General features: G+C 48.7%; 1 protein-coding gene across 1 annotated transcript; it reads left to right on the top strand.

The window, feature by feature from the left end:
* Positions 1-515: 515 nt before the first annotated feature.
* Positions 516-11,682, top strand: PRPH (peripherin; the record flags this gene model as incomplete). The annotated part of the gene is made up of 9 exons (XM_081319956.1): positions 516-1,084; positions 3,540-3,600; positions 4,061-4,156; positions 4,933-5,097; positions 8,315-8,440; positions 9,750-9,970; positions 10,639-10,688; positions 11,203-11,282; positions 11,538-11,682. 9 exons carry the CDS (start codon positions 516-518, stop codon positions 11,583-11,585), a joined length of 1,416 nt encoding a protein of 471 aa, XP_081176082.1. The 3' UTR covers positions 11,586-11,682.
* Positions 11,683-12,748: the final 1,066 nt, after the last annotated feature.

Here is a 12,748-nt window from a genome sequence, read left to right as displayed (position 1 = left end):
CCCCCCCCCAATCCTTCCCTTTTCCACAAAAGAGGAAATCCCGTCCCGTGAATCGGGGGTGTCCCAGAGGCAACCGAGCGGACACTTACTCAGAAGTAAGCGCCGCGCCGTCGTGGCCTTTAGTACGAGGGGGGGGGGCCTTCTGGCAGGCGGCACCGGGCACCAGATGCCGTCCGGCCAAAGGGTGGGCCGGGTCGCCTCGATGGGAGAGGGAGCAGGGCGGGCCGCTCGGACGAGCGCCCTCCTCCTCCTCCTCCTCCTCCTCCCCCGCCCGGAGCGAGCAGCCTTTGCTGGACGCGGTGGCTGGGTGTTTCCCTTCCCCCGTCGGCGGGCTGCAGTGCGGAGTTCTGGGCTGCATGCAAGGGAGAGGAGGAGCTTGCCGCTTCCCCCCCCCAACACACCCCAGTGCCCGACCGATCGCTTATAAAGCAGCATCCCCGGACCCATCGCCTTTTGCTCCCCGCCACCCACTGCTCGGACCTGCTCGGAGCCCAGCCTAGCCCAGCCCAGCAGCCATGAGCCATCCCAGCAGCATCCGCGCCACCTCCTACCGCCGGACCTTCGGGCCGTCGCCCATGCTGTCGCCGATGCCCTACTCCTCGTCCCGTCTGGCCTCGGCCTCTTCCGCCACGCGGTTGCTGAGCGCGCCTTCCGCCGGAGCCTCCCTGCGCTCCTACCGCGGGAGCGGCGGCGGGGGCAGCGCTCTCTTCCTGCGCAGCGGAGCGCTGGTGGCGCCGCCGCCGCCCCGCTACACCTACAGCGCCGAGAAGCTGGACTTCTCGGTGGCCGACGCCCTGAACCAGGAGTTCCTGACCACGCGCAGCAACGAGAAGCAAGAGCTGCAGGAGCTGAACGACCGCTTCGCCAGCTTCATCGAGAAGGTGCGCTACTTGGAGACGCAGAACGCCGCCCTGCTGGCCGAGCTGGGCCACTCCCGCTCCAAGGAGCCCACCCGCGCCTCCGACCTCTTCCAGGACGAGCTGCGCGAGCTGCGCCGGCAGGTGGACGCGCTGGGCAAGGACCGCGACCGCCTGCAGGTCGAGAGGGACAACCTGGCCGAAGACTTGGCCGCCCTCAAGCAGAGGTGAGTCCCCCCACCCAGCCACCCACCCCAAACGGAGCCGCGCTGGGTTAATTCGGGACGCGGTGGGGGGGGGGAGTCCAAAAGGGCGGTCCGGCCCGGATCCAGGGAATGAAATAAAACTTTGGGCTTCCCGGTCCGGTTTCAGCAGAGAGGGCAGCAGATGGAAGGAATGGGTTAAAAGCGTAGAAAATTCGGTCTCTTACCTTGGAATAGGAAGGGGTGTCTAAAAGAGAGGGAATGCCGGCTTTTTAAAATTGGGCTGAATCTGTCCTAAAAAAAAACCCTATCTCTGGAGCGCTAAAAAAGAGAATGCCTTAAGCATATGCAGAGTGCTTTTCCTGGAGCCAGAAGACTCCGCTAAACTCGCTGTCTTGGAGAAAAGGAAGGGTTTCTTGCCAGTCATGGCTCATTAGCTGAGGAGTTGGAATGACTCCCGAAGAGAAGGGTGATTGATTACACCAAAGATCAGCTGGCCCTGAGAGGGGCACAGGGGAAAATAAAAAGCCAACTGTAAAAAAATATATGGCTCTCTGCACTTTGTAACATGATGAATAAATTAGTAGGAGCCAAATAATGTATGCCTACTAAATAATGGATGCGTAATAATGGATTCTTTTTCTTTGCTACCTAGAGTAGACAGAAAGCAAACGGGGGTGTATAGTCTGAGTAAAAGAATAACTGCAGAAGAGTCAGAAGACTGGTGTCTTTGCAGTGTAGGCTTTTACCCTCTGTGATGATCAAGGAATGTAATGATTTGGGGTCCGGTTTATCTCCTGTCTTAAGAAAAAAGTTAGGCTGTGTTCCTAAGCAAGAATAAGCTGCTCCGAAAGCTCTGGGCGGGCAGCTCTGTCCCAGACTCATTCTGGGTCTCTCAGAGTGTTGCATTTAGGAAGGAGAGAGAGTGGCCAGGCAGACCCTGTGTGGCCATAACAAGAGTTTTAGCATTTCAGAGTTTGAAGTGGAAGGATGCTCCCCAGCCTTGGACTGGGACACAGGAGAGGAGATGCAGATGGTGTGTTTGTGTGTGTGTGTGCTGCGCATGGACAAGAGGTCCTTGTGATGAGCTTCTTCGGGGTTGGGGGGTGTGGGGAGGAGAAGGGTGTGGTGAGGATGAGTCTGGCAGACATGACGTGATGGGGAGGAGGGAGGGGGAGGCTGTTGAAGGGCAGCAAGGCCAAAAAAAAACACCACCCCAGGCATTTGGAAAAAGAGGAGGTTGGGCTCAATATGGGGTGGGGCAGGAGAGGAGGGTGGGGAGTGGGAGGAGGGAAGAACCTTCTGGCCAGCTGGAACTCCATCATGTTTGGCTTGGTGGCAATCTCATGTGACATCTTGGGAAGCCCAGGGAAGGGATGTAGCAGAGGGCACCTTTAGGGGAGACCCCTCTACTTGGGGATCTCTCTGGGTGGCTGTCAGAGGGCACAGAGGAATGAATGCAAGCTGGCAAAGGAAAGAGCAATGGCGATAGTGGCAGCCTGGCTGCAAAGTCCAGGGACAAACAGTAATGGTGAGGCCCCAGTGGCCTTGCGGGAGTCTGCTTTTTTTTGCAGCAGAGCCGTTTTTTTGGCTTTTTCATTTATTTCTCATACGTATTTATATTCAAGTGGAAGAGAAGCCTGACTGTTGTGTCCCCTTGGGCTTCGTGAAGTGTGGCTGGTTCTCCTCCAAGCTGGCAGGGCTCATGCTGTGGCAGATGGGGAGGTGGGAAGAAGGAAAGGAGAGAGGAACGTTAGACGCCGAATCTTGGAAGAGAGGCAGCCAGACCCATTTAGACACACAAAATATTATGGAGCACCCACTTTTCCAACCCCCCACCCCCACCCCTTCTCTTTCTTCCCCATCTTCTTCTTGGGACAGGACAAAACAAGTAGAAGTTATCCTCCAAAATCCACATTTTGAAGGTGCTTCTGTTTTACCCAAAATAGTCTTATAGATTATTAATTCTGCAAGGGGCATGGAATGAAAATGGTTTCTAAAATCTACTTAACTTCATTCCAGCCGCATCTCTGCTCTTTCCCGCTTCTAGTGCTTTCTTCTTTTTACTCAGAGGTCAGAGAGAGTCTGTGACCAGGGTTGTTGCTTATTTATTGTTTTGAACAGTGCCTCTGATACAGTCAAATTATTTTAGGTTGCGGAGAGGTTTATGTAACCTTTTAATATCATAGTCATAGGCTAAGAATTAGGTGTGATCAGTGTCTAGAAGCAAGAATGTTGCCTGAATCTAAACCTGCAAAACACATTTGCCAAGCTGTTAATATTTCGCTTGGTTCCTGAAAGTAGAAGTAAAAAGGAGAAGAGGTGGAATAATTATTTCTGGTATCAATGGGTGTTTAATTGTGTGGGCTAAGACTGAGTTTGCCTAGGAGTTGTGGACCGCATAGGTGTAATGAAGGCAACCAATTCTGTAGCACTCTTGCTCAATTTCTGCTTTGGGGCTGCTCTTTGCCCTCCACAGGATGGATGAGGAAATGCACAAGCGAGAAGATGCTGAAAACAACCTAGTTCTCTTCCGCAAGGTGAGCCGAGCCTCTTCTAGACCAGAGAGCACTAGCGGAGGGAACGGCATGCTTGGCTCTCACACCCCCTTATACATACCTCCTTGCATGTGTCTTTCAGGTTCATGACTCCCCCCTGCCACCTGCAGACGCTCATTCTTTTTTCTTTTCTTGCTTACCTGGCAGTGAAGGCATTCCATTCCCACATTTGTTTCCACGGCTTCGTATGCTTTAAGCTGCAAGCTTTGTTTTTTAAATCTCTGCTTGGCAGCTGCGTAAGCCCCTGATTGTGCTGGACCAAGGAAGCAGGCTCTGTCCCTGGAATCCCAGGCCAGCAGCAGGCCATCTGACCCTCCTTCCCATTCTCTGGGGTCCATTTTACTCCTTAAATTAACATGGAAAGTGGTGGGCAACTTGCTGGGGTTCTGACCAGCCTTTGTTTCCCTCCCCCTCCTGCCCCTCCCCCCTCCCCCCGCGGTAGGATGTGGATGACGCCACCCTTTCACGCCTGGAACTGGAGCGCAAGATCGAATCCCTCATGGATGAAATTGAATTCCTTAAGAAACTGCACGAGGAGGTAAGAGTAGGAATGGGCTGGTGTGCAACTGGTTCCCATTTCACTTGACTGGCTTTTTTGAACAATCACAGACCTACAAAACAGGACCCCTTGGGGGCTGCTGCAGGAAATCTTCCTAGCGTATCTTCCCAAAGGGGACAGTGTCAGTTGTGGAAACAGGTAGGTGGTGCCACAATGAGCAGAGCAAGCGCCTCATGAAGAATGATGGGAGACTGATGTGGCCAGGATAGGAAATCATATGGCTTTTAGATCCTGCAGACTCATTTATTACGATGAAGAGTTAGAGATACTGGCAGCTAGAAGTTCAACAGGGTTTAGAAGGTGACACAGGTTCCTTGCCCTTGGATATGCGATTTTTATTTTTTTATTTTTATGGCAACCCTGCAGCAAAGATGCTGCTTCCGGGCCATCTAGTGGTGCCTAGCAGGAAAACATCTGCATCTCCAGCCCCACCCTTGGATGCATGGACTGGATGATTGTCCTGCACTGTCATTTTGCAGGGCAGATTCACTTGAGTTAGTAACGCAAGTGGCAGATCGGCTGCTCTTGCAACTATAATGCTCAGTGGGAATATATCTTCTGGGCGTCTCTGTCCCATGTGGGCAGTGATGTTACGTCTGAGCAGTTCTCTGTTAAGATTCTCTTCATCACTGAATTATGGTCCCTCACCCTCATCTACCTGTTTGTGTAGTATGGCGGCAGGTGTGATTCTTACCCTATAAGGACCGTTCTTTGTGTGTCTGACAACCTCCCCCCCCCTCGCATGTTGCACGCAGGAGCTGAACGACATGCAAGTGAGCATACACAGCCAGCAGCAGGTGCAAGTGGAGGTGGAGCAGGCTAAGCCGGATCTGACTGCTGCCCTGAGAGAGATCCGCACTCAGTATGAAAGCATCGCGGTCAAGAACCTGCAGGAGGCTGAGGAGTGGTACAAATCCAAGGTGCCTAAACCCCCGGGGGTGATGAGGAGGTGGGGTTACTGCGCTATTAACAGGATGCCTTCGTGAAATGTTGTTGAGAGTAAGGAAGATGGCCTCAATGGGAATATGCCTGATTGATTTTTATTAGATTTATATGCCACCCTGTCTCACTTTCCCATGGCAAAAGAGGCTGGGACATTTTTACAGCCCAGGGCAATGAGATTACATTTTGAAGTGGTTCTCGCAGGGACCTCCCTAACTCATCGGAGCAATGTTTCCCAGGCTTAGCCGCTTTTAGATGGGTGGACTTCAACTCCTACAATTCTGCAGCCAGAGTATGAGGAGGAGGTACAGCACAACCAGACCGGCGAGGTGCTGCTAGTATAGCCAATCTCATTAAAAGCGCTTTTAGCTTTTCTGTGGAGCTGCTTTTCTGAAGCATTCAAATTTCTGTTACATGCGAAAACCCAAAGACTAAGATAAATATATATATATATATATATATATATATATATATATATATATATATATATATATATATATATATATATATATATATATATATATATATATATATATATATATATATATATATATATATATATATATATATATATTAACAAAGTCATGCTAATGCAGACTTACAACCTTTCATTTAGTGACTGTTCAAAGTTACAATAGTACTGAAAGAAGTGCCTTGTGAACATTATTCACACTTATAACACTGCAGCACCCCCATGGGAGTGTGATCAAAATTAGGACGTTTGTCAACTGACTCATATCTATGACGTTTGCAGGGTCCCGGGGTCACGTGATCCCCTTTTGTGACCTTCTGACAAGCAAAGTCAAAGGGGAAGCCACTTAACCACGTTACTAACTTAACAACTGCAGTGATTCACTTAACAACTGTGACAAGAAAGGTCGTAAAATGGGGCAAAACTCAGTGTCTTGCTTAACAACAGAAAATTTGCGCTCAGTTGTAGTTGTAAGTCAAGGACTACCCGTACTTTAGAACAAACAGTGGGTAGCAAAACAAGAGTTAACAGTTAAATCTCAATGCAAAACTGTTGTGTCATTCCAGAAGCTCTTTTTAAAAGGAAGAGGTGGCATCAGCGTCCAGCAAACACATTTGAGTGGCAGGTGCCCAGAGTTGGTTATAAGTTCCTATACAGATGTTTTAAATAAATAAATAATACTGACCCAGAACTCAAGTACAGGGACAGACTTGAAAGCTGGTTGGGTGAAGGCCTCAGAATCTCCTGAAGTCTGTAGGGTGAAAACATTTAAAACACTTCACATTTTTAAGTGACACAATGGAATCCTCCATCCCCCTTTTCTCCATTAATGGCCACATGTTTGTGTTTTGGAGCAGAATGGGTCTCTTCAAGCCTCTGCAAGCATTTCAGTCCTGGAACTTCCAGGCAAGCTAATTTTTTTTTTAAAAAAGGACTTTGAGTCACACCTCAGTGGCTACTTTTTCCAGGAGGAATTCTTTTTAAACGTTGTAGGCTTTTTTTTCACCAGTAGGGGGAGGCCTAACAAGGAACCAACCTGTCTCTTTTGATGCATAAATAGCTGCTTAGTGGAAAGGGAATTTTCTTATTGTCACAAAATGTATTGATATAGCAAAATAATAAACCACTCAGGGTACAGGTTCACCCCCTCCGACTTCTGGAGGGTTTCCTTGACAATGTGGCGCAACGTCTGTTTGTCGCTGTTTAGATGCATGCACTCCTGTAAGACAGCGTGTGTCAGAATCCATTTATATCACATTCATAAATGTATGTTTAAAACATTATCCCCCCCCCCATGGATTCTGCCATCTCCCGAGGAAGGAGGAGCGCATGTGGATTCAGCCTGCCTTAGGTTATACTTCAAAGACCAAGGGAAACCTTTTGAACTGGGGGAACAAAAGGGAGGGTTAGAGAAGAAGGCATCTGGCCTGTGTCTCCATTTGAATCTGTAGAGGAAGAAGGCAATAACCATAAAGATTCGAAGTTCCCTTTTTCCCACGAAAGGGATGACACGAAGTAAAATGATGGGGGGCTGACCAAATGGGGTTGAGGGAAGGGGGGGTTGAACCGGGAACTCTTTATAAAGTTTCAATTTGTAAAACAATACCAAGTCCTGTCTTGTATTTCCACAACCAAGCATGTCCTAGTAAAAATTCCTTTTGGACTAGAACTGACTCCAAGAGTTTTTGTTTTCCTAAGACGTGGATTGGGGTGGGTCCTGACAGCGTGGCTTGGTTGGTGCTTGTAATGAGCGAGCTCTCTATTAATGTATAGTTTGCAGATTGTGGTACGGGTCAAAGAAAGTAGAGGGAGAGCCATAAATCAGACTGATGATGTTGGCTTCCTGCATACCAGATTTTCCTCATTGAGGGAAAGATCCTATTTCCAACCACTGCTGTAGAATATTACAGGTAATCCTGGATTTATGACTAGTTGCTTAGCAACTGTTTGAGATTATGACAGACCCTGAAAAAAACTCTGTGACTCTGTGTCAAAGTTCTGACATTTTCTCCTCCCCCACAATCACATGACTACAGTTTTGGCGCTTGCAGCCACCCCGCATTTATGGCCATTTGTAGCACCCCACAGCCACGTGACTGTGATTCATGATGCATGTGTCAGAAACAGGGCTTACGTTTGTTTTCCAACAAAACCAAGCATAGCGAACAATAGGTTTGCTTAAAGACGACAAAAAAGGTAATAAAATTGGGTCTGGTCCCATGACGACCCGCTTTACAATTATGATTTACGGTCGTAACTTGAGGATTACCTGTATAAAGAATGGGTCCAGTGCTGTGGTCCCTGGCTGTTGTTGTAAGATTTCCACAGAGGGAAAAGAGGCTCGTGAGGAGAGTTCTATATGGACTTGTGGCTTGTGTGGTTTGTGTTATCAATTCCCCTCCAGCTAGATAATTGTGAATGAGTTCAGGCAGGTTCTGGTTAGGAGTTGTTTTGGGGTTCCTTCTTTCCCTTCTCTTGATGTCCCCAAATTCTTGGGTAGTGGTGCGTTGATTAGAATGCAGTATAGCAGATTAACTCTGCATTCCACTGCCAGGAGTTCGATCCTGACTGGCTCATGGTTGACTTAGCCTGCCATCCTTCCGACATTAGTAAAATGAGGACTCTGTTGGGGGCAATATGCTGACTCTGTAAACCACGTAAAGAGGGCTGTAAAGCACTGTGAAGTGGTATATAAGTCTAAGTGCTATTGCTATTGTTTACAGTTTGCTGACCTGTCAGATGCAGCCAATCGGAATCACGAGGCCCTTCGCCAGGCCAAACAGGAGATGAACGAATCTCGCCGTCAGATCCAGAGCCTGACCTGTGAGGTGGATGGACTCAAAGGAACAGTGAGTAAAATACCCATCCTGCTCTCAACCTGGGACAATAGCAGATTGTGGCATAAGTCAAAGAACAAGAGAGGGGAAGCCACAGGTCAGCTGATGATGCTGTCTTAGCTTCACCATACCCTGCTCTGCATGGTGAAATCCCAGAAGAAAGATCGATGACAGCAATCAAATTATGACAACTTCATTGGCTACTGGGCAGTGGTGGGATTCAAATACCTAGAAACCAGTTTTCTGTGTGGACGCCACTTCTAGAAGTTCGTTCTGAGCCAGGGAGGCCTCCCAGGCCCAGAATGGATTGCCAGAAGTGTGTGGACGCCACTTCTGGTGGGCCGTTCTGGGCCTGGGAGGCTTTCCCGGCTCAGAAAGGACTTCTGGAAGTGGCCTCTTTCGGCGGTCCATTCTGGGTCTTGCGAAAAAGGGCTAGGTGCAGAGGTAGGCAGCCTGGGCTCTTTTATGACTCGTGGACTTCAACTCCCAGTATTCCTGAGCCAGCATGGCTCAGGTTGGAAACCTCTCCCCCTCAGCATGGCTGGCTCAGGAATTCTGGGAGTTGAAGTCCACGAGTCATAAAAGAGCCAAGGTTGCCCACCCCTGGCCTAGGGCATCAGCCAGTTCTCCAACAAAAATATAGCTACCAGTTCTACTGAACCGGTGCGAACCGGCTGAATCCCACCACTCCTACTGGGCCATTTGCAGATTCTGTCTACGACCAGCAAAAACCCTATATGATACAGGATCGAGCCACCTTCCTTCACCTTAGCCTGCCTGGATTTTAAGATCTTCAGGTGGAAATCACCTTGGCTCTGCTTCACCCCTACTGGAGCAAGTTTGACAGGAATACAAAAAGGGCCTACTTGGTGATGGCTCCTCCCAGGCTCTAGAATCACTAAATTGACTCTTGTCTTCTGCAACTTCCTGGTGGTGGCAAAGATCTTCTTCAGGCAGTTTTGGGGGGCTTTGGGATGATTCGTCAGTAGCTGAAACAGGTTTGGATAAGTAGCTGCTGTTCATTTTCTAATTCAGTTGATGTATTTTAATCAGATTTTTATATTTGGTTGTTGGTGGCCTTGAGAACCCTTTATAGTTGAAAGGCAATAAATACGGTAAAATGAAGAAGGGAAGCCACCTGGAGTGCTATCAAGCTATCTGGATTCAACTGCTTTTATAGTCTGCTTTGACCAGAAGTTGCCTCTGCACACACCCCTGCCCCCAGGATCACCTTAATTGCTTGTGAATGAGTGAGATTTTTGGGGTCAGTATCCATTTCATGAATTACAGTCTTGGTGCTGCTTGCTCTTCATCGTGTTAGAATGAAGCCTTGCTGAGACAGATGCGAGATCTTGAGGACCAATATGGAGCCGAAGTGGGCTCCTACCAAGAGACAGTGTCGCGGCTGGAGCAGGAGATCCAGCACATGAAGGAAGAGATGGCTCGGCACCTCCGGGAGTACCAGGACCTGCTGAATGTCAAGATGGCTCTTGACATTGAAATTGCGACTTACCGCAAGCTGTTGGAAGGAGAGGAAAGTAGGTAGGTCAACAGTGGTCAGGTCCTGCCCTGCTCATCTTTTAGGTTCACGGGCACATTTTGAATGTCATGGGTGCCACCCCTGAGTGGCTAGTGCAGGCAGCATGGTAAGGGACAAAACCCTGGAAAATGTAAATTGGTTTTGGGGAGACAAGGACTTACCCAGGAAACTGAGCCATGAAGCAGACCTGAAGGTTGCTGAGCCACAAAGCTATTCATTGGGCTCCACCTAAAATTGTCCAATCTTTTCTTTTCCTAACTTTCCTGATAGCTAGGCATTTCCCTCTGTTTACACCAATCTTGCTCTAACGCTCCCCCCTCCCTCTCCTTTCAGCAGTTTCATATCCGGGCACATGACCATCAGACCAGGTGCATGTAGGAAAGTTTCTGGAATAATATAGACCAATGTTGCTTTGTGGGAGGCCTGGCACATGTTTCTTATATTTCAGATGGTAGGGTTGGCGGGCCCCGGAAGGTTGATCTGCAGCTGTCTTGATTATCATTTCAGCATTTTTACCTAGTTCTAAATAACATTTTATAGGAGTATGTGAGGAGGAAGGCGGCCTTCTTCTTTTCTGGGAGGGATGCAGAAAAGCCATTTTAAAGAGAAAGTTTGGAGATTAACCTGTAGAAGTTTCCGTAATGCTCACTGGCCTGTATGTTCCCTGCAGGATTGCAGTGCCTGTCCAATCCATGGCATCTTACAGCTTCAGAACTGCAGGTGAGCCAATAGCCAGCATGGGTCTTCAATGCACCCACATGCTTTGTGTTGTTTGACAAAATTATGGGCTTCTGAAAGACATGGCAGCAGTGGCATAGAAGTCAGCAATATTCTCTAGGTGGACCCAAGCATCTTTTTTGGCTATATTTTGCACATGCTTTGTTTCTAGCAAGCAGCAACTTGAGGGGAACATTTTGGCTTGACGGGAACAAGCTCGGCTTTGGAGGTTCCCTTATCTCAAGTTGTGCAGGCAATCATGCCTGAGCCTCAGTTGCTTTTTCTTGGAATGAAACCCAAAGGCTCCTTTGCTCTCCCCACCTTCCATGTTCCTTTCTAATTTCTCCCAGCTGGTAGCCAGAGGTCTTTCACAATGGGCGTATGAGTGAAAGAAGATAGCTGGGCTGCTGGGTGTTTGGGAGCTGTAGTCCTCAGTCCCCTGCGTGACCCTGGATGGAGTAAAGTAAGGGGCCTTGAATGCTGAGCCTTTTCTCCCTCAAGCCTGCCTCCTCCTTAGTTTCAGAGCCAGATCCAAGTGCAGAGAGCCACACCCGGAAGACGGTGCTGATCAAAACCATTGAAACCCAGGATGGAGAGGTAAGTCAATGAGCTGTTCCTACTGGAGATTTGTGTGAAAGAGGAACTCGGGGCAGAGGTGTGATTTTTTTTTTAGTTGTGGAGATTGTACCTAAGCCTAGGACACAGCAAAGAACTCCAGAGGCCTAATTAGGGTTTTGCTGTTATTTCAGCCAACCAAAGGAAGCCTAACCTCATCAAAGTCCCGAGGGGTGCCAGGTTGGGGAAGGATTGCCCTGGGCTGCTCTCACAGCTTGGCCTTTTCTCTTCCTGCAGGTGGTGACCGAATCAAGGAAGGAGCAGAGAGCTGAGATAGAGAAATGAGGCTGGCCACCCCAGCAGGGTCCCCTGGGCCACTGAGAGAGGCACTAAGCTCACCTCTTTGCAAACGTCCCAGTCGCAGATCCCCTTTTTCCCTCACTAAGCCACACTGGCCTTATTTACAATGGTGATGTTGATGATACCTCTTACCACTGGCAGCCTTCCCACACTGTTCCGGGCTTCCTAAGACATCCCTCTCTGCCCTTCGGACCGTACTCTGTTCACAGCCTGGTGGCAGTCCCAACAGTAACCACCAATGGTCTTGGGAGTGGAGATGGCTTCACCCTGCTCTTTTCTTTCACCGCCTCCTACCTCTTCATACCGCATTCCTTCTCATCCCTCCCCGCCAAGGACCCCTCTCCAACCACTCACCCCCAAACCAAGCTGCCTTCCTGTAAAGTACCACTCACAAAGCCAGCCCACCCTAGGAACCAATTTGCCATGTGTGTTTAGATTGAATTTAAAGGCTGTGGCCTTCCAGCTGTTGTGGAATTAAAACTCCCAGCCTCCCAAGTCGTACAGAGTGTTGCTGGGACTTGTAGTTCAGCAACAGAGGGAAGGTTCCAGGTCCCCTACCACTGCCAAACACTTAGATGGCTGCAGATTGGCAAGCTCTGACAACTTGCAAGGGCCACTAAGCACACCAACTTGGAAGCACCAAAGAAGGCCAGGAGCTTGCTCATAACCTTATTTTACTGCTTTTGTTGAATCTAAGCATTTCTATATGCTGGCCACAGACACCCCTCATGGTTTACAAAGTTTCTCAAGAGAATCATGATAGAAACTTGCTTTGTCAAGATGCAGTAGGTTTGGCTTCCCAACTAGTTTTCACTTCTGTGAACTTACTTTGAGAAGGTGCATGGTTAGCTTCACGCCATCTGTACTGAAAGGGAGAATAGCATTGGCCAACTTTATAGGGCTGTTTGAAGGTTGACAAGGTAATGCAACAGAAGTATTTTAAATATTAATTAGTAACAAGTGTTAATTTCCTCAGTTGTCAAGCTGCAATCTGGTGGTCTCCAGATGTGTTGACTCCAATTCTCATAATTCCTAAGCAGCATGATACTGGCTGGGGTTGTGAGAATTAATTTAATGCATCAAGGGAGTGCAAGTGGAGAATACTACGTCAGATCTTCTCAGACGAGCTTCCAAATGAATGCGTATAC

This window comes from Vipera berus (assembly GCF_964194415.1).
Source record: "Vipera berus genome assembly, chromosome: 2".
Taxonomy (NCBI): Eukaryota; Metazoa; Chordata; class Lepidosauria; order Squamata; family Viperidae; genus Vipera; species Vipera berus.
Note: the sequence above shows the minus strand (reverse complement) of the source record. Positions and strands in the feature narration are given on the sequence as shown.